Source organism: Chelonia mydas, chromosome 4 (genome assembly GCF_015237465.2).
Source record: "Chelonia mydas isolate rCheMyd1 chromosome 4, rCheMyd1.pri.v2, whole genome shotgun sequence".
NCBI classification, from domain to species: Eukaryota; Metazoa; Chordata; order Testudines; family Cheloniidae; genus Chelonia; species Chelonia mydas.
In genome coordinates, this window is record NC_057852.1 from 135,460,275 (window position 1) to 135,482,769 (window position 22,495).

At 39.6% G+C, this 22,495-nt stretch overlaps 1 protein-coding gene across 1 annotated transcript in view; it reads left to right on the plus strand.

Annotated features, from left to right (window-relative positions):
- The window catches only part of ATRN (attractin), a 253,540-nt gene that overhangs the window by 90,269 nt on the left and 140,776 nt on the right, over positions 1–22,495 (plus strand). The window contains exons 5-11 of the mRNA XM_037898359.2: positions 2,918–3,123; positions 4,267–4,435; positions 5,912–6,002; positions 6,884–7,127; positions 10,199–10,382; positions 11,689–11,843; positions 17,699–17,783. Of these exons, the coding sequence (XP_037754287.1) occupies positions 2,918–3,123; positions 4,267–4,435; positions 5,912–6,002; positions 6,884–7,127; positions 10,199–10,382; positions 11,689–11,843; positions 17,699–17,783 (1,134 nt within the window). The remainder of the gene's footprint in view (positions 1–2,917; positions 3,124–4,266; positions 4,436–5,911; positions 6,003–6,883; positions 7,128–10,198; positions 10,383–11,688; positions 11,844–17,698; positions 17,784–22,495) is intronic.

The window sequence follows — 22,495 nt, forward strand, 5'->3', positions numbered from 1 at the left end:
TACAGTAAAGAGAAATGTGTAGGGGCATCTCTAAAAAGCTTCAGACCATCTTAGTTCCAGTTGGTTACTGGGCTGCCTTAGTAGAGCTACCCCTCTGGGACTAATGACCATGAAGAAACGTCCTCACTTTTCCTGTTTATAATTTTAAGAGGCATTATGCATTGGTTCTTCGTGAACATTTGCTACAGTGTACTTTATGCTCAGTGCTGTTTTTTTTAAAATACCTTCAGGCTATTCCCTAATGGGCTAATTATTTGCAGAATGGTCACTTTAGAGACATAAGTAGAAGAAGCTGGTGTACACATGCTAGTAGAGATTCTCATGGGTATTGGACATTTAATTGAATTTCTTGCTTTTGTGGGTGTTAACAGCCTCTGAATTTTATTTCAGTATAGTTGTGTCTGAGGATTTTGTGTGGAGTGGGATTTGTTTTACTGTGGGTGTGAATTGGTGTTCATGTGCAGGAATTTTTAGCTCTTGTTAACATTTAATGTTGGTTGGTTGAAGAAATTCAGTTGCAAATGACTGTCTACAGAGCCCAGTTTAAGCATCCCTGGTTGTTAAATGTGTATCAACCCGTGAAATGCATTTGTCATGTGAACCAGCTATCTATATTGGGCTGTTTTAAATAGGAAAAGAAGTCAGAAGCGAGTGGACGGAGTGCTGCTTACCCAGAGGAACATGGTATAGCTACAGCTAAGCTATCCGTGTCTTTCCAGGCTTTCCTTTGACTTAATACATTTTGTCTGCTAGAGAGCCCTTTGCTTAAACCCGCTGGCCAAGATTTTCAAAACTGGATACCTAAAGTTAGGCTCTTAATCCATATTTAAGCACCTAAGTAAGTGGTCTGTTTTTTTCCAAAAGGTGCTGAGCATCCAGCAGCTCTTGCTGACTGCAGTGGGAGGTGAGGATACTCAGCACTTTTCAAAGTCATGCCAAAACTTATTTAGCAGCCTTATTTTAGACATCTAATTTTGAAAATCTTTTTCACTCTGATACCAAAAACCATGATACCATCTACTGGCAGCTGCCAGTACTACATTGTGACAATAACAATGGCAGAACTGAAAAAAGCCAAAGAGAAGTGTGAGTGAAGAAAGCAGGCTGTGGTAAAAATATGAGGCCATGTCTGCTTGAGATGTGGATGCATCTGTGGATCCCTCATGAGTTTACATTTGTACAAGATGCACTGAAACAAACTGACTCTCGTACATCAACTATGGTGGGAGACTCCAACATAACAATGCAATGAATAAATTCGCTAACGGCTAAACTACCTTCCCTTAAAAGAAGGTGGATATAAACTTGCTATATTTAAGCTGTATTTTAAATTTCCCTTAATTCTACACATGCTCAATCTCGTTTCAGAAAATTTTCTTTTAAACAATAAAATAAAAAATACTTGTTTTGATTTTTGATTGTTCTGTGTGTTATGGGTGAGAGACTTCCTTCTAATGTGTCCTTAACAGAAAGGATGCAAGGATTGTCTGTTTTTAAATTTGGATGTATTATAACCAGCTCAGAGTATTGTTGCTGGAGTTTGAATTCAGAGTCAAGCTTTGAAATTCACTCTGACACTTACTATAATGGAGAGTGAAATCCTTTTATTTCATTTAGTCTTGGTGCAGTTGGTGTAATCTGTTACAGGACTATAGGTGCTGATTAATAGTGGGTGCTCAGCACCCACCGGCGGCCCTGCCTATCAGCTCCTCCCCTTCCCCCAGCGCCTCCCACTCACTGGTGATCAGCTGCTCAGCGGTGGTCAGGAGGCACTGGGCAGGAGGAGGTGGAGCAAGGGCAGGGCGTGCTTGGGGGAGGGGCAGAGCGGGGGCATGATGGTGTGGGGCCTTGGGGGAAGCGGTGGGGTGGGTGCGGGACCTGGGGTGGAGTGGGGTTCGAGCACCCCTGGGGAAATTAGAAAGTCAGAGCCTCTGTACAGGAGAATGGGGTTTTGGATAGTGGCCCCTATCTTTGATTCATGTTGTTGAATGCAAGGTCAGTGGTTAATGAAACATCAGTTATCCACGATTTGATAAAGAATAAGGCCCCCTGAATGTGAATCTGTAACAGAGATATTGCTTAAAAATACTGGAGGACTAGTTTTGCCATAGTTGATTCCACTTGAATACTGTGTGCACCATGATTCAAGGGGATGTGTGTGGCTGGGTTATTGACATGCACCCTGTGGTGCATTTGTTAAGTGAGTCCCAGAATAAAGTGTAATTGGAACTACTTCTGATACATAAATCACACTCTTACCACAAAGCCCTCATGTGAGCTGATGAAATCCTTCACTGTAGTGGTGTTGAGGTGATTTATTTTCATTATAAATAACTGACATGTATATGGATTGTATTGGAAGCGTTGCTGTAGATTTAACTTGTTAAGCGAGCCAGCTCTTTAAATTGTGGCCCAAATCAACAAAACTTTTTGCAAAGGTGGTTCAAATCCGAAAAGCATAACTTGTCAGTCAGTTATTTTGGGACTCTCAGCAAAGTACCAGTTGTTCTGCTGAGCACTAAGAATTTAGTTTCAGAGTAGCAGCCATGTTAGTCTGTATCCGCAAAAAGAACAGGAGTACTTGTGGCACCTTAGAGACTAACAAATTTGTTAGTCTCTAAGGTGCCACAAGTACTCCTGTTCTTTTTAAAAACTTAGTGAATCACTTAGTTTCCTCATCAGCTCATCTAATTTGGGATTCAGTTATAGAAATAGCTCTTAATGTTACTATTTAAAATATTAGCTAGACCAAAAACAAGTATAGACCCATAACTTCAAATCCTATCTCAGCATAGACATGTAGAACAGACATTTACACCTTTGTATTAACGTTGTTCAGCAGCTCTTTGTGTAATAAGAGGCAAGACTTGGTAGTCAATTGAACTGCTGACAAACATAGTTTTCCCCATGTTTGCAGTTTCAACATGTGTCCCAATAATTGTTCTGGCCGAGGAGAGTGCAAACTCAGTAACGGCAGTAACACTGTTAAATGTGAATGTTCTGAACACTGGAAAGGAGAGGCGTGTGATATTCCTTATTGCACAGATGATTGTGGATATCCTGTGAGAGGTCAGTGCAACATGAATGGGACCAAAGGATGCTCGTGCTATTCAGACTGGCAAGGTAAGTGCCTTGATAAACAGGAAGAGATTTTTTGCTAAGAGCGGGGATGCTTTTCCCTGTGGGACATTTGCAGTTAAATCAGGATTGCATGCTGCAGAGATTATAGTGTCTGGCAGATGTTTTCACTCAGCAGATGTTCTGATTCCACTCTCCTCCCTGCTGTACCTTGTTCACCTGCATACATCAGAGCCTTGATCCTGCTTTCTCAAACATTACCATGTATCTCTTTAAAAAAAAAAAAAAAAAAAAAAGGTAAAAAAAAGTAAGTTACTGACCATATGAGCAAGTGAATGCGGTCTTAGAAGACGTAAGGATGTATGATTGTACCTGAAAGCAAAGTTGAGACTTCAGGTAGGATTTAACTTGTCTCAAAAATACATGAAACATATTTGTTTCTAATTCTGTTCAGGTACTGCCACACTGAAGTGTGGAGCTGTGCTCCATTTTTAATTAAAAAAACCTATAATTTCACCTCTTGCAATGTTCAGTTTCTCACATAAAATTGATTTTCTTTGTATATTTTAAGAGCTAAAATTAGTCAGTCACATAAAAAAAAAATCCCCAAATACTTTAAGAAGTGAATGTATATAGTACTGAAATATAGCCACCTCTAGGGTTAAGCACAGCAGCTGTTTGACAGCATATAGCAACACTGCAAATTAGTTTAGAGAAGAAATTGTGAATAGTATATTGGCAGAAACTTGAGAAGGAATTTAGATAAACAAAATTAAATTATCCAAATCCAGGGCACCAGGGATTATCCAAATTTACCAGAGCATCAAGGATAACAGTTCTACTCCTGGGGGAAAAACCTATGGAATGTTTAATGGCCACAGGTGATTAGGACCCAGATCTTATGTACACTGTGCCGCCAAATAATGTGTTAGAGGACTGGTTGAGTATTGTCAGAGAGGGAAGATTTCTCTCTACTGAATCCCCAGCTTCAGTGTTTTTGAGGTCTACCATCCAAGCATTGGGCTTAGGTTGTGAAATCTGCAATGAAATTGCCACCCAATATGGCATAGCTATAAGCTGCGTCCTTACTCTCCTACTTTTGAAGCTTTATTTTATCCATAAATGGTCACTTACACGTATGTTTGTAACAGTGTTTCTCAACATTTTAAACTTATTTTTCATTAAAAGGTCCTGGCTGTGCGCTCCCTGTACCAGCTAATCAGTCGTTCTGGACTCGTGAGGAATACTCTAGTCCAAAGCTTCCCAGAGCGTCTCATAAAGCTGTTGTCAATGGCAATGTAATGTGGGTTTTTGGAGGCTACATGTTCAATCATTCCGATTCCCGTATGGTTTTAGCGTGAGTAAAACCCAAATACCTTGATATCATTTTTGTTTTTCCAACTACAAGATGATGATATTAGATGTCAAGAATTAATTTTAGAAAATATCACCCTGCAAACTGTGTCCAGACCTGTGCCCTGCGCAAAGCTAGGATCTGTCAACATGAGTTTACTAATGTTTGTTGGGAGCTAGTTTTGGAAAAACTTCATACAGAGTCCTGAGGTACAGTAAGTGCTGGCCTACTCCACCTTCCTGCAACACTATCCTGTCTTACTATTATTATTCTCTGTATATTCATCCATAAGCCCCACAAGTTCTGTCCTGCCTCACCTTCAGTGAGGCTGAGTCTACATCCTCTCAGAGGCCATCTGAATTAACTCATTCTGATAAAACAGTTTCTGCTATTTAACCTGCGTGATTTCAGGCTGTGACTGCTTAACGAAGCTCTATTCGCTATTGAAATGGATATTTGAACTTAGAAAGAGAGGAAGCATATCCCAATGGATGGGGCACCAGACTGGGACGGACTCACTGTATGACTTTGAGCAAGTCATTTAAACTCTGTGCCCTCATCTGTAAAATGAGGATGACACCCACTGTTGTGAAGAATATTGTTATATCTTTTATACCATTATCATTAAGTGCACACTGATAATCTCTGTGGAAAGCTTTTAAACCACCTCTTGATCCAGATAGTGTTACAAACTAACAGGTATAGGGCCTATTTCTGCCCTAAAATGCATACATATAGCTTCCGTCAGCTTCAGTGAGAGTCATGCATTCAGAACTTGGGACAGCGTTTGGTCCATAAGTAGCAGTTTCTCTAAGCCATACTTGAAGGTCATTTGAAAATTCACGTATCATTGCAAGGCAGTCCATCCTCATTTTCACTAGCTACTTTTTCAAAGTCTTGCCTTGTTTTTTCGTCTCACTAAACACATGCGGATAGACTTCATTAAAGATTTATCTTAAAGCTGATTTTTTTTTACATGAATGTAAGCATTGCAAATATAGCTACTTCCCTAGAAAGCCAAAAAACTTTTTTTGTGATGGGGTCTTTCTCTTGTTGATTTCCCTTGCCAAATTAAGTTTAGAGAGAGTTTTTATGGTTGAATGATGAAAGTGTAATTAAAAAATACTATGCTATGAAAACTGACGGTTTCCTGTAGAAATGTTGGAATTTACCCTGAGCTTTTGTAAAACCTATTTTTGACACACCTCAGATCCTCAGTTGGTATAAATTGGTATAGCTCCGTCTGAATGTTGTCACTCTTGGTTTTGCGTAGAAGTATGGTAAAGAAACAAAAGTATATTTGTTTAAAGTATACTGCTTAAGTTTGACTTTTTTATCCATAAAAGATTTTTTTATATATAATTTGTAACAATGTGTCTTCATACTTTTATTAATATATCTTTCCTAACAAATCCTGAGAAGGACTGGTAAATTTGTATATAAATTACACAGAAAAATCTCAAATTCTCATTTATACAGGTATGACCTTGTTTCTGAGGAGTGGCTTCCACTGAACAGCACTGTGAACTCTGTAGAGATTAGATATGGTCATTCTTTGGCGTTACATGAGGTAGGTAGTTTTATTAGTGCTAATTAAATCTTGCTTTCAATTGTTTTAGTTCTGTGTATATAATGCCTTGGGAGAAGCATTGCTTACCTAGCTGAGTGGCAAGGGCAGCCCAAGGGATAAAAGAAAAGAAAACAAAAAGTTCACGTTAATGTAATCCTACCAGACAGTTAAATTTAGTGGCATATACATTGCGTTGGAATTTTTTTGAATACAAATACAAAGAATATGGCTGGATGTGTCATTTGTATATTAGCATAATTTCAGACTTGGTCATCTTTTGTTAGATTCTAACTGCTTAAATAATTTGAGGCTCTTCACTTGCTTAGTAGTCATAGACTTTTAAAATAATATGCTTTTCATTTTTATTTTTCTTGAGGTAGAGAGGATAGCACAGGGAACTTACCTTTTTTCCTCCTTAAGTACATTGTACATCAGACAACATAATTTGAATAAGACCAGGAGGAGATGGACAGATGTTGCCCTAGATTTGCATTGGCCTTGTTAAACTCTGCCATAACTCCTTAATAGTTAACAAGAAAAAGGTACATTACTGTCGTCCTTTTCCAGAGTGAGGCTGAGGAGAATTCAAATAGTTTTATTTACCTTATACTTAGAAGGAAAAATGAGAGACAGTTTTTCTTAATTTTTGTTTAACATCAGTGAAATGGTTGCATCTTCCATAATGCTTAGGAGACTTTTTTTCATTTAACTTTCCATCAGCATTAGCAGGAGTTATCAGTAAAAATCTGCACACATTGCACAATATGTGGTGGACATTTGTTGGGGAACTATAAACCATAGCAGTTTGTTTCTTTTGTATGTGTGGTGTGTTAATGGCCAAAAAGTCTGACCATTTCTTTATTAAACCAACTTTTTTCCAGAATAACATCTATATGTATGGAGGAAAAATAGATGCAACAGGGAATGTGACCAATCAGCTGTGGGTATTCCATATACACAATGAGTCATGGGTTCAAGTGACCCCAGAAGCCAAGGAGCAGTATGCAGTTGTTGGCCACTCAGCACACGTTGTCACTCTGGATGATGGCAGTGTTGTTATGCTCGTCATCTTTGGGCACTGCCCTCTGTATGGATATATCAGCAATATGCAGGAATACAACCTTGGTAGGTACAGTCTTACCACTTGCTTGTATTTCAGTGTTCAGTTTGCAACCATTAATCAGATCCATGCAAAAACAGAATATTGAACTTATTGATGTTCAACTTCCTCCTTTTTTTCTACACTATATTTTTTAGAACTTGAATCTAATGCCTTATACAAAATGCTTGAATATCTGTACAGTGACTAGAAAGGCATGTACCCCTTAAGGCTATCCAGTATATGTGACAGAACTGCAATGAAGTATGAGGCAAGTTTAACTGATTATGAAGCAACCTTGAGTTTTGTTGAAAGCATTCTAAAAATATACAGCAAAGTAGAAATGTAACTAAAATACCAGGAATACCACACTCTTGCAGGGCTTGTGGAGAGTCTTTCTGGGCTGTGGGAAGTGTTGGTGGCTCCCGACCATGGTGTCTCCCTACCATGCCTCCAGAATGAAACCTCAAACTCTCCAGGGTTTTTTCTTGATGTTTAGAAAGCTACAAACTCTTTTGTAGCAGCTTTCATTATGCATGATTTGTGAATAATTGAGTCAGATTCATTATAAAATGAATTTAAAACAAATCTGTTCTTTACTTGCAAGTGGGATGCCGTTTCTTCTTGTATATATATCTCTGCATTCAGTACCTAGTGCCCAGATAAAACGTTTTGTAGCATCATCCTCTTAGGGGGTGACTGGATTCATATTTCATGTATTGTATTTCACACATATGCATACCTTCATCAAAAGCTATTTGTATCTCAGAAGTTCATCAGTTTTTAGAGACGTTCAGATATAAAAGTTAGACTGTAAACTCTCCTAGATGGTTGCTGTGTCTTGCTGTATTTATATACAATGTCCAAGACAGTAAGGCACTGATCTCAATTGGTGCCTATAAGTATTAGCGTACTATAAACAGCAAATCATAATTTTTGCAGTATATTATTGGTTTATACATTGTATTCATATATGTGTGTGTTCTTCCAGTTCATTTTCATAAATAACTTTTTTACTTCCTTAATTCATTGAAGTTTTATCTTGATTTTAAGGCATAGTACCCAACATTTGGTTGGGGCCAAATTTTGTAGTTAGCCACTGCAGAGTTTTTTTTACTAGTCCTCCTTTAAATCTCTAATGTCACAGTCCTGGAATTAGTTTGACTTTTTGATTTACCTGGAGAACTTTTTGTTTAATCTAGGCATGCAGTGCCATTAGGTAACATGCTGGGATGTAGTTACTGTATCTGAAATAGCTGGTGATAGGAATTTGTGATTTTCTTAAGAAGTGAGCAAAAGCAAACAAGATTTCTAGACTGCCATGTTGAATGGTGGCGTCAGAGGCTATGGCAAATATGGATACCAAAATCTCCCTTATGGGTCATTCAAATTATCTGCATTACTTTGGCAAAAATGCTATACAGCTGATTGTGGCCTAGTATTAAAGCTGAGAAGAGGCATTTTTCCCCCTGTGCCACCCTCTCCTTTAAATAAAAACAGTCCAAAACTTTTTTCGGTATCTAGGAAACAGTCTCCTGATATATGAACAACAACTATGTCCTGATTTATTGTCAGAGGCAATGATTCTTATAGAAACAAACCAAGAGACAGTCTTGGTTCATTAGGGGAGTCTCCTTCATCCTCAGTTTTATATTTCCTGTATGGAAAAATCCCTTTGGGGAGATAGACTTGTAGTCAGAGCTAGAGTCTGCTGCTTTAGAAAATTATGATGTGGGAACTCGGATATGGTTTTCTTCCTAGTTCTTAAAAACACTCAGGTGCATAAAGAAAAGGAGGACTTGTGGCACCTTAGAGACTAACCAATTTATTTGAGCATAAGCTTTCGTGAGCTACAGCTCTAAGTCTCTAAGGTGCCACAAGTACTCCTTTTCTTTTTGCGAATACAGACTAACATGGCTGTTACTCTGAAACCTGTCAGGTGCATAAGTTTCCAAAGGCTACATCATTCATTTCCTTTAATTTTTGGGAAGAAGTCCTTGCATATCTGTCAGAACCCTGAATTTATTTTGTTTCTTCCCGTATTTGCCTGCCTTGGGAAGTCTGCATAGCATTTCATTCAGAGCCTCTCAGCATTGCTCCTTAGTTGGGAAAAAAAAAAAAAAGTTTTTGTGTTTAGTTGAGTAAAATGCTTCTCTCAGGCTTATGATGTTTCCTTTGTTATGCTCCCAAACCCTGCCATTCCAGAGAGTCAGGGACCAGGTCCATCAATCACACCTGGGCTCTCAAGCTTGGCTATGAAGAACACTATAGTTAGGCCACCAGGCGGGCATTCTTTTAAAAAATATATCCCAGTGAGTTTGGCTTCTATGCTTTCTTGACTAACATCTGTAGAATATTCAAAAAAAGTGCTTTTGGATACCATAACAAATCAAGTCACTTTAGTGGTGATATGATGTCACCGAAATGTGACAGATTATTTTAATGTTTTTTATATTTCACTCTCTTGGCTTGTCTTTTGAAGTTTAATGAATGACTGTTGGAGGAGAATGCTTATGGTCTAATTCAGGGGTAGGCAACCTATGGCACACATGTCAAAGGCGGCACACGAGCTGATTTTCACTGGCACTCACACTGCCCGGGTCCTGGCCACCGCTCCGGGGGGCTCTGCATTTTAATTTAATTTTAAATGAAGCTTCTTAAACACTTTAAAAGCCTTATTTACTTCACATACAACAATAGTTTAGTTATATATTATAGACTTATAGAAAGAGACCTTCTAAAAATGTTAAAATGTATTACTGGCACGCGAAACCTTAAATTAGAGTGAATAAATGAAGACTCGGCACACGTCTTCTGAAAGGTTGCCGACCCCTGGTCTAATTAAAAGAATCAGACAGCACAACACCTCTTGGCAGGTAAGTTACCCACTGAGTAGGCACTTTTTTTTTCCTTTGAGGAGTAACTTAGACTGGCTCTTAAACAGTAAAAGACAAAGAGAGGCTGTAGCTATGGCGTATGCAGTGCTAATGGTTTTGAGTTAAGGGAGAGTCTGTTCCCTAGCTAAATCTGTAGACCTGTTTTCAATGCTGATACATTACGTGTCTTTTGTTACATACAAGTTTCATTCTCTTCTTAGCGACAAATACATGGAATATTTTACAAACAAGTGGAGCCTTGGTGCAGGGAGGCTATGGTCACAGCAGTGTTTACGATCCAAACACCAAATCAATCTATATCCATGGAGGTTACAAAGCATTCAGTGCCAACAAGTATAGACTAGCAGATGACTTATACAAATATGAAGTTGATACACGGATGTGGTAAGTATCTTTTCACCTTCTGACCTCATCTGCATGTAATGTCTGAGTACTGGCTGTTTGCAGAACAATAAAGTATTACCTGGTTAATTAAACTGAAGGTAGAATACTACTGGTTTCTGTGACTTGGGTTTCAGGTTGTGCGCCCACTCCTTTCTGCCCAACTAACGTTAGAAGTTCAGGCTTCCACTTCCGTCCCTTCTCAGGACTGGTGGTACATCCCATAAGATCTTCTAAACTGCCTTCTGGCAGCCCATTTTTTCTGAGCACTTTCCTCCCCTTCAAGGGGAGTGGTGCTTCAAAAGCCCACCCATGCTTTTGGCTAGTTGCTCAACAGGCTTTTGCATTCCGGCCTCCGTCCAGGAGCAGAGCAGTGCTCAGAAACTCCTTCCATGCAGGAAGTGCCACAGCACTCAGCTCGCTGTTCCACACCAGAGCAGGTCATTGGGCTGCATTGTGGAGTGCTTTGCTGTAGAAATGTGACTTACAGGTAGGGAAAATCTTTCCCTCTACATGAACTGCAGTCACAATGCTGATGTCCAGCAGCATCCCAATGACAACAACTTTGCTGGTTCTGGTGGCGTGAACCCACACAGCCAGGAAACTGATATTCGGTCAGCGGTGCATTCCATCCCAAACCTTTTAAGGCCTTACCCTCTCGAAACAACGGGGAAATCGCAGATGAGACTGCTCTGTTTAGCTCTCAGTACTGTTAATCATGTTGATTTGATGCAAGGTCAGTGGCTAATATAATTAATGCTGTCCGTGATTTAATCATGGATGATGCATCCAATTTTACATGTATTAATCTGCAGAGCTGTATTACTAGTTCAGAAGTTTCAGTCAAGGTATTTTGGTTGAGGGAGGAACAGCATCCAATTGAAACAATGACCCTTTTGGGTTGGCTTAGGGTTTTGTAACCACCAGGACAATCATGAAATTCTCCCAGGTAGTTTTTGGCTCAACAGCTGTTGCTGGCCAAATGCCAAATATTGTTTTTTGGTGAAGACTGGAGGTGGCAGATGGATGTATTATATCCTTGTCCAGGACAAGAAGTTTCAGTAGAATGCCACTGAATGAATATGGCCCCAAGAATCGGGGGGAGGGAGGGTAGTTGAGAAGAGTAAATCAAATTATAGGAGGCAAGGAGCAGACTGGAAAGAAAAGACCATTGCATATTATATTAGAAAAATAAGTAAGTGGATTGCCACCACAAATCTGTCTCCAAAGCGGGTTTGGACATCACTTTATCTTTGTCAGGTGGTTGTTAGTTTCTTAAAAAAATGTGTGTGTGTTTTCATTTCTGAAGGACGATTCTTAAAGATAGTAGATTTTTCCGCTATTTGCACACTGCTGTGATAATGAGTGGAACCATGCTGGTGTTCGGAGGAAATACACACAATGACACATCAATGAGCCATGGTGCTAAGTGCTTTTCTTCAGATTTTATGGCATATGATATTGGTAAGTTCCCAAGCAAAAACTTTTTCATGGAGATGAAAAGAGAAAACTGTCTTTAAAAAGACTAATTTACATGCTGTGTATATGATACCAAATTTTATTGTAAGAATACTGCAGGAGAATGCATAAGCAGGCAAGACCGACTTAACTTGGTTTACTACACATTTCAAAACAATTGAACTGGATACTAGCAGTGCAGTGATTTTGTAGGCAAGTACAGGAGCAGTTATATAGTCAGTAGGAGCTCACATACAACCTTGAATATTAAAACCCTGTTTCTGAGTAGGAGATATGTGGTTTGGAATAAGTTTGTTGTTTACTCATTTTGGACAGTGTTTGGGGGTGTTTAGCTTGGGTAAACAACACACATTAGCATAAGGGATATAGTTTTAACATCTCATCCGGGGAACTAATCTGGCATCTCCTAGACGCTGTATCTGTGATGTAACAGAAACTTAGTATGTCATGACAAATACAAACACTGGATGCTGCTAGAGCTTGCCATGTAGTCAGCATTCTCTATTAGTTGACCTTAGGTCTAGGAGCAGGGTCTCCTGAATATAAAGCATCACAACAAGATAAATCTTGATTGAGTAATGTGTACACTCCATAAATCCAAATGTCTCTGCAAGTGCTATTGAATAACCAAGCCAAAGGACTGGGTTTTATTTCAAAGGATTAGACATTGGTGACTTCGTGTAGCCAGAAGAGGGCAGCATTTATTTGCAAATACCTAGTCCAGAAACTGTTAATTAAATATAAGAGGTGAAATTATTTAAAAAGAGAAAATACATGCATATCCAGAGAATTGAAATTTTAGGAGAAAGCACCATACAGAATTCAAATAGCTGTATCTTAGGGTATATCTACGCTGCAGTTAAACACCTGCAACTGGCTCGGGCTAAGGGGGTGTTTAATTGAGGTGTACGTATTCGGGCTGGAGCCTGGACTGTAGGACCCTACAGAGTGAGAAAGGCGCAGAGCTTGGGCTACAGCCCAAGCCTGCACATCTGCATTGCAGTTAAACACCCCTTTAGCCTGAGGCCCGTGACCCTGAGTCAGCTGACAGAGGCCAGCTGTGGGTTTTTAATTGCAGTGTAGACATACCCTTAGGTATTAAATACAGCAAAGGATAGATCTCACCTACTGAAATTCCCTTAAGTAAAGAATCCCTTCTTGATTCCCTGTAATAGGGTTAATATCCTGAATTCTGACTTCTTGATTTAAGCAAGTTTTTAAACTACACCGGACCCTCGCTAGAACGCAGGATTTGGGATCCATGTGCGGTACCACGTTAACACGGGAACCGCGTTAAAATGAATTGCAATTAAAGTAATTAAATTTGGGATCCATGGCCGCGACCGCGTTTTATGCGAATTTGCGCTATATAGACGCGCGTTCTAGCGAGGGTCTGGTGTATTTATCATTTTAAAAGGTCAACATAAAAATCATTTACAGTAAGGCTATGAATACAATTACTCTCCCCACAAAAGGAGAAAAAAATAAATCTCTAATGTTTGCCTTATCAAACTGTTATGATACCAATTACTGAGTAAAGCTGTATATTTTGACAGCACATATATTCTGTTTGGATAATCAATACATTGTAAATCTCAGGTTGGAAGGAGAGAATTCTTAGTAATTTCTGTACCATTAGTTTTTTCCAATATTTGATCTTCTGTTAAAGATTGAGAAAGGAGCTTAGAAAGCAAAACATATCAAGTCTCCTAATACTCTAGAAAAATATATTTTTTGGCCCCTCATAACTCACAATTTGCTGGATATAAAATTACAAATTATGCTCCAATTTTGCTGAAGTCTTCCATTACAAACTTGAACCATGTGTGCTAGTCTTATGAATGATGTCAGAAAAAGTTACATCCTGTAACAATTGAGTAGATAACTTAAAAAAAAAAAATCAATTTCAGAATAACCATTTGCTAGAGCATTAAATGGAGCTAGTAGAGTCCTAACTATTTCTCTTCTCACAACACCTTCTTGTCTAGGTGTGGCACAAGAAGAAGGTAGATAAATGACTCTCTGTGGAAGGGTAGTTCCAGATCAAATCTCTTACCCCACTGTTCCTCAGATAACTTTCCTAAAGAAATAATAGGGTTATTTCTCACTGCACTCTCTTGTAAGTCGATTTGCACACCTGTTGGAGGATGTGGATTTATTTTCCAGTGGCTTCAACCTGTGATGCAACATAGCATAACCTTATATTAAAGACTTTGTCAACAGTCTGGAGCTCTTTAGATTTTCTTCCCTAATAAAATACTGACTTTTCTCTATTAATTGCATAGAGATTTCCAGTTTCTCAGTCTTATGAAACATGTTAACTTATTGTAGATCAATTAACAAAGTTCAGTGTCTTCCTCTTCTGATGCTGAAGAAGCCAAACTATGAGAGAGGCTCTACCTACACCGGCAGGGATAAAAAGCGTGCAGTCTTCTGGACATTAGCCTCCACGGCATTCCCTTTTACTTGGCCCAACATATAGCACTTTAATTTAGCAAACTTTTTCTGCTTTTGTTCCTTTGGCTGATTAGTGGGTTCTCTGTGTCTTGTGTGATTTCTTCATAGTGCCTAAAGAAAGAAATTACATGAGAAACCAAAGTAAATAATCAGCACTCAGAAATGTAGTTTATTATCCAATAAGTTCTTGGAATGTATTGGAGGCAATATTTTATTTCAGAAGATGGAGACAGCTATGAGGGGAGAGGCTGTTCTAGATTTGATTTTGACAATTAGGGAGGAACCGGTAGAGAATTTGAAAGTGGAAGTCAGCTTGGGTGAAAGTGATCATGAAATGATAAGAGTTCATGATTCTAAGGAATGGTAGGTGGGAGAACAGCAAAATAAAGACAATGGATTTCAAGTAGGCAGACTTTAGCAAACTCAGGGAGTTCGTAGGTAAGCTCCCATGAGAAGCAAGTCTAAGGGGAAAAACAATTGAAGACAGTCAGCAGTTTTTCAAAGAGACATTATTCAGGGCACAAGAAGAAGCTATTGCACTGCGTAGGAAAGATAGGAAGTATGGCAAGAGACTACCCTGACTTAACCAGGAGATCTTCAATGATCTAAAAATCAAAAAAGTCCTACGAAAAGTGGAAACTAGGTCAAATTACAAAGGATGAATATAAACAAATAACACAAGTATGTAGAGACAAAATTAGAAAGGCCAAGGCACAAAACGAGATCAAACTAGCTAGAGACATAAAGGGTAACAAGAAAACGTTCAACAAATACATTAGAAGCAAGAGGAAGACCAAGGACAGGGTAGGCCCGTTACTCAATGAGGGGGAAAGAATAGCAACAGAAAATGTGGAAATGGCAAAGGTACTTAATGACTTCTTTGTTTCGGTTTTCACCAAGAAGATTGGTGGTGATTGGATGTCTAACATAGTGAATGCCAGTGAAAATGAGGAAGGATCAGAAGAGGCTCAAATAGGGAAAGAACAAGTTAAAAATTACTTGGACAAATTTGATGTCTTCAAGTCACCAGGGCCTGATCAAATGCATCCTAGAATACTCAAGGAGCTGACTGAGGAGATATCTGAGCCAATAGCAATTACCTTTGAGAAGTCATGGAAGATGGGAGAGATTCCAGAAGACTGGAAAAGGGCAAATAGAGTGCCCATCTATAAAAAGGGAAATAAGGACAACCCAGGGAATTACAGACCAGTCAGCTTAACTTCTGTACCCGGAAAGATAATGGAGCAAGATAATTAAGCAATCAATTTGCAAACACCTAGAAGATAATAAGGTGATAAGTTAGCATGTTTTTGTCAAAAACAAATCATGTCAAACCAACCTGATAGCTTTTTTTGACAGGATAACAAGCCTTGTGGATAGCGGGAAAGCAGTAGACTTGGTATATCTTGATTTTAATAAAGCTTTTGATACTGTCCAGCATGACCTTCTCATAAATAAACTAGGGAAATGCAACCTAGATGGAGCTACTATAAGGTGGGTGCATAACTGGTTGGAAAACCATTCCCGGAGAGTAGTTATCTGTGGTTCAGCGTCATGCTGGAAGGGCATAACGAGTGGGGTCCCACAGGGATCAGTTCTGGGTCCGGTTCTGTTCGATATCTTCATCAATGATTTAGATAATGGCATAGAGAGTACACTTATAAAGTTTGCCGACAATACCAGTCTGGGAGGGGTTGCAAGTGCTTTGGAGAATGGAATTAAAATTCAAAATGATCTGGACAAACTAGAGAAATGGTCTGAAGTAAATAGGATGAAATTCAATAAGGACAAATGCAAAGTACTCCACTTAGGAAGGAACAATCAGTTGCACATATACAAAATGGGAAATGACTGCCTAGGAATGAATACTTTGGAAAGGGATCTGGGGCTCATAGTGGATCACAACCAAAATATGAGTCAACAGTGTAACGCTGTTGCAAAAAAAGCGAACGTCATTCTGGGATGTATTAGCAAGAGTGTTGTAAGCAAGACACGAGAAGTAATTCTTCCAGTCTACTCTGTGCTGATTAGGCCGCAAGTGGAGTATTGTGTCCAGTTCTGGGTGCCACATTTCAGGAAAGATGTGGACAAATTGGAGAAAGTCCAGAGAAGAGCAACAAAAATGATTAAAGGTCTAGAAAACATGACCTATGAGGGAAGATTGAAAAAATGCATTTGTTTTGTCTGGAGAAGAGAAGAGTGAGAGGGGACATGCTAACAGTTTTTCAGTACATATAATGTTCTTACAAGGAGGAGGGAGAAGAATTGTTCTTATCCTCTGAGGATAGGACAAGAAGCAATGGGGTTAAATTGCAGCAAGGGAGGTTTAGGTTGGACGTTAGGAAAACTTACTAACTGTCAGGGTGGTTAAGCACTGGAATAAATTGCCTAGGGAGTTGGTGGAATCTCCATCATTGGAGATTTTTTAAGAGCGGGTTAGACAAACACCTGTCAGGGATAGTCTAGATACTTAGTCCTGCCTTGAGTGCCGGGGATGGGACTAGATGACCTCTCGAGGTCCCTTCCAGTTCTCTGATTCTATGTTATGCTAATAGAAAAGAATGGAATAATCACTCAGTAGTTTTAAAAAAAAATCATGAATCAAAACTATTATGCCAGGCTACCCTCAAATCACATAACTGCGAAATAATAATGATCTGTGTATACATATCTTAAAGCCCTTGCTCCACATTATGTCCATTCAGGGCAAAACTGAGCACGTTCACATATAAACGGGTAAAAAGTAGGTTCATTGTTTGGTGATTAATTCCAGTAATTAAAACAAACAAACCCCACAAACTGTTACCCATAATTCTCCCTAAGTCCTTGAAGGTTATTCCACTGAGTCCCTCCAAGGGAGGCCAGCAGGAGCAGCTAGCTCTCCCGCAGTACAGCTTACGCCCCCTCTGCATGGACGGGTGCATAGGCTGGGGAAGAACCATTGCATGCCATTGCCTCCTCTTTGGGGGCTTCATGGGAAAGTAGGGATAAGAGCGGTCTCATAACTCCCTGAAGCACAGGGAATGCTACTGTGCCCAGTCCTTATGCAGGCTGCATGATGGCGTAGGGAAGGCTCATTGCACTCCTGCCCACCAGAGACCCGTGTAAGAGCCAGGTTGTATCTGGGCCCTAAGATAGTCTCAAATGGATACAGCGTTCGCTTTGTCATGAAATGTTGTATAGTGTGTTGTGCCTTGTGCTTTTAAACAGCTACCACATTCCACTGTAGAAGGTGGTTGCATTGTGGTGAGGGATGAAATGGTTTCTGTGTAGCTATTGAAGTACTGTACTTTGGGATCTTTCAGGAAGAAATGTGCTATTTAAATGTCAGTTATTAATTATGCTGGAGGAACTTTTCTGAAGTGAGCTTTCCTTAATCCTAGCTTGTGATCATTGGTCAGTACTTCCTCGACCTGATCTCCATCATGATGTCGACAGATTTGGACATTCTGCTGTGCTGAGTAACAGGTCAGAAGACAAAAAAAAAAAAAAAGTCTTGCTTTATATCTGCATACTGTGTCGTTAAATGAGCCCATATGCAAACATATATGTATGTGTTTATAAGGTCACTGAGAACTTCCAACTGGAAACCAAATTCAACTTCTGTGACCTTACGTCCTGTCATAGCTTCAACTTGCATCTCTGCTGAAGATTTTTAACCTATAACCTCTCGATTTCCAACCTATAACCTTTCTTATTTTTAGCTGTCCTGACTCATTCTCTTCTCCGACTAGACCAGACACTATTGCCATCTCATCCCTAGAACTTAATCAGTCCAAAATTGAGTTTTTCCTCTTTTCTCCAAATACTTCTCCTTCTCTTCCCTTCTCAATCTCCATTGTCATCTCTATTTTTATTAGTTTTAATAGCTCCAAAAATAGACTCTTTCTTCACTGCTCCTACTTATAAGACCTCTGTTCACATCTTTGTTACCTTTTTTTGCTTGCTGGTAGCCTTCCTCCTGTCTGGCCTCATCTGTCTTTTGACAGAAACATATGCTGTTTAGGCACAAATACAGTTGGGGTCCATGCCATTTTGCTGGCTACGTTTGCTGTAATAAAATCCATGTTTTAAGGTCTCTAAGGTGCCACAAGTACTCCTTTTCATGTTTTAAGGAGTATGTGATTTGCTAAGTCTCTGGTTTTTGTTCTAGTGCCATCTCTCTCTGTGGGTGCCTCTCTTAAACACGTGAAAGGAGGGAGATTATTTAAGTCACAAATGAGAGCTAGGCATGTAATTCCCAAAAACTTTCAAGGGAGTTGAGCTTCTAGCTGCCCTTCATGCCTTTGAAAATCTCACAGAAAATAGATAGCAGCTTGGCTGTATACTAAATACCTTCAATGCAATGACTTTTGTGAATTGCATTTAAGCACATACTTAAGTTTTTTCCTTAACTGGGACCAAAAATAACTGTAGGATGAACGGAAAGAACTTTTGCCAACCAAATTTCTATTCAGTTCTGTTAGTTTTCATATTCTGCATTAACTAGTCCAGTGGTTCTCAAACTGTGGGTCAGGACCGCCAGGGCCTGCATTAGACTTGCTGGGAGCCAGGGCTGAAGCTAAAGCCTGAGCTCCACCCCTGTCCTGGGCAGTGGGGCTCGGGCTGTGGCTCCCTCTTCCCCCACCCAAGGCGGCGGGGCCCGGTCTCTGCCCCCCTCCCAGGGTCATTTCGTAACTTTGTTGTCAGAAGGGGGTCGCGGTGCAATGATGTTTGAGAACCCCTGAACTAGTCATTATTAAAACAAAATTGTGTGTGCAGGTGTGTAAAAGTAGCAGTAACGCAAAAGTGGTATTGTGCCTAAAACATAGATGTGATCCTTGCCCTCACGAGCTTGGAAAAATCAATTCCCTAGCTAAATAGTGTACTGTTTTATCAGTTGACAAAATTACTCTTTTACTGTTCATTTGCAAAGAGCCACAGCATAATTTTGATCTTTGTGATGGCATTGTCTCACCCAAGACATTTTCCCTCGTAACGTCTCAATATCATACGAATTCAACACCCCAACCTCAGCACCAGTGCCACCCACAATATATTCTCCTATACCTCTCTGACTTCTTTTAACGCCATCTCCCCATTGTTGTTGCCATGCTAGTAATAGAGGCAAGGCATATGGCGTACACTCTGAATGTTGCGCACTCACATTTAATCGCAGCTCCTCCAGCCAGATTGGTTGGTCCACAATAGTTGGGGCTTCAGTTATTTCCCCCCTTCTATCTGGATGTTCATCCACCATGATTCTAGGTGCGGTTTTATTTACTGGTATTTGATTAAGAAGCACGAAATACCTACCATGTCCCCAAAAGTATATTCCTGTGTTGATTTTCCTGAAACAGCTTAATTTCACCATTATGGAAGAATTTACCATAGCATCATACATTTACGCTTCGAGAGCTGCTGACTCATTCCATCCCACATGGACATTAGCCAATTCTTTTTCATAAATCACATTCAGGGTAGTTGCATTAAATCCTAAATTCCAAAAAAGTGCAATTCAGGAAGCTTATATTCGTGTTGTTTTCATTATGACTAAAGTGAAAGGTCAACCAGCACTCCCCTGTTATAATATAAAAATACCTCCATTGCTTCTCCAAGTCCTCTGGTGTTAAATATTCTCATGTAAATCCTTTACTGTTTTCCCACCATATTTCAAATTTCACCTCAAAAGGTTCCCCCTCCCATCTGTCTTTGTTTGGTCCTGTTTTCTCCATTGTGTCACATGGATATCTGAACGTATTAGCCCCTTTAATCCATATCTCCATTTTAGAGGTGCTCCCACGTGCATATCCTTGTATCCCTAAACTTCTCCAGATACTCACAAAATATAAAAACCAGAAGTCATATCCCCGCCTTTCAGGGTGCCATAATTTCCGTTTTTTCCTGAATCATGCTGACAGTGTTAGAACTTTTACTTTAAAATCAATTTTCATTCCCTGCAAACTTTTTCTTCTTTTGGTTCCACCTCTCTTGTGTTGAGGTCATGGTTGTTTTTCCAAAAGAATAATGTCCAGTGCCTCGGAATATACTACCCCAACCGCTTTTGTTAAGCCTTTGCTAACCCCGTCTGTTTTTGCTCGAGCTCTGGTAGTCTTTTTCCTAAAATATAATTCACACAGCACAATCTTTCCACCAGACAAATAATGCAAAGCAAAACAAGCGTAAGCAGCAAGCCAATTGCAAAAGTCATAGCACAGTATCCACACTCCCAATTCAGGATCTGTTTGTGATATCTCCGGTGCAGTTGGACATTCCCCTTTTATTAATCTTTGGTCCGTAACTTTAATTTTGATGTGTGTACCCATTTCCCCCTTTTCCCCTTATTAATTTGCACTACAGTGAGGGAAATTTTATTCATAATTGAAAAAGCTCCAATCCATTTTGATTCTAAGACATGATCTTTTGATGTCAGCCTCAGATACAGAATTATGGAACATAGGGGATAAGGTGATGTATCTTGAGTGGCCTGTGAGTCCACATATTCTCTTGCTTTCCAAATTGCATCTGTTAATCTAAATTCCATTTTCTTAAGTTCAGTCGGTAATTCTTTAACGCGTTGGGTAAGCGTTACTTCCTCTACTTCCCCTTCTCCTGGCTACAGTAGAGGGCTCCAGAGCCTCATAGGCTTTCCAAAGAGAATTTAGCACGGCTAGTACCCTGTACCTACTCGATCACTACTTCAAATTGCCACCAACACCAATGGTAATTTCTCATCCCAGTCTTTATCTGTTTCCTGTACCACTTTTCGTAGAGCCTGCTTAATCGTTGGATTCATTCTCTCTACTGATCCTGATGATTGAGGATGATAAGGAATGTGTAACTGCTGCTTTATTCTTAAAGGTTTACAGTAAGCTTTTCATTACTTGCCCCACAAAATGCGGCCTATTATCCAAATCAATTACTCTGAGTTCCATACCTGCTAAAAACAATTTCCCATAGTTTCTTAGTGGTTGTCTCTGCAGTATAATTCCGGGTAGGAATCGCCTCCATCCATCCAGAAGAAGAATCCACCACCACCAGCAAATACTGATTTCTTCTGGAAGTTTTCGGCTACTTATCAATATAGTCCATTTGTATCCTACTCCATGGCCCTACAATTCTCTGATGTAACAATGGCCCCGCACTAGGTGTTTTTTTGCTGTCTGCCACTCATTTTGTACCATTTTTAACAAATCCTTCTACATCTTCCCGTACTCGAGGCCAAATTTCCATTTGTTTCACCTTAAAAAGCATATTCTCTATTCCTTGATGTGCCATGGAGTGGCAGATGTTAATAATTTCATCCCTTTGCAGTTTTTTTCAGGTACCCATCTTACCTCTCCTGTCTTTTTGTTCACTGCATACAATGAGCCTATTTCCACCCTCCATTCTCTGTTCCCAGTAGCAGCAGGCTGGGAATAGATGATGTTCTCCTGGAATTTGGTATATCACTTAAATTCCCAACTTGAGTGGACCAGGCTTTCTAGGCAGATCATACCATGCATTGACTTTTGCCGCTATATGTGTTAATCCGTCTTGTACAATTTCCATCAAAATAATGGTAATGACAAGACAAACCAGACAAATCACACAGCATAATTTTCGTTGCAACAGTAGATGGTGTTCTAAGTTGTTCTGCTGGCACCAGCTTGCCTGTAGTGTCTGAAAAACAAAAAAACCCACATTTCCTTCCCCGTTGTGGGGACAGATTATTGCTTAAAAATCTCTCTTTTATGAATCTCCTTGCTGATTGCAAGAAAAACAGAGAAATTACCTCTATACTTTCCTGTGATTTGTTCTATAGACAGGTCAGATTTCAATGGCTTCTACCCTTAAAGAAAAGGGTGAATTATCCCACTGTTTGTTTATGAAATTCATGAGGCAGAGTACTTCAGTTTCCCTTTTTGTACAGCAGACTAGGTTTGTAATGGCTTCTCTGCTGTGCCAAGTTTTAAGTTTATTCACAGGTAATAGCTGAGAGTATTACTATGAGATCTTTGAACATGAGATTTATTTTTAATTACCATTTTTAGCATGCTGAAAATCTCATTCCCCCCCCCCCCCCAAATTACACACATTATGCATTGTTGCAAGGTTACTCACTAGCATTTATGTCAAGGTTTAACATTGTGACAGTCTGATTACTTACAGCTACTTCAAGGCTGGGTGTTTCTGCTTCTTCTGTACATTTCACCCCTGCT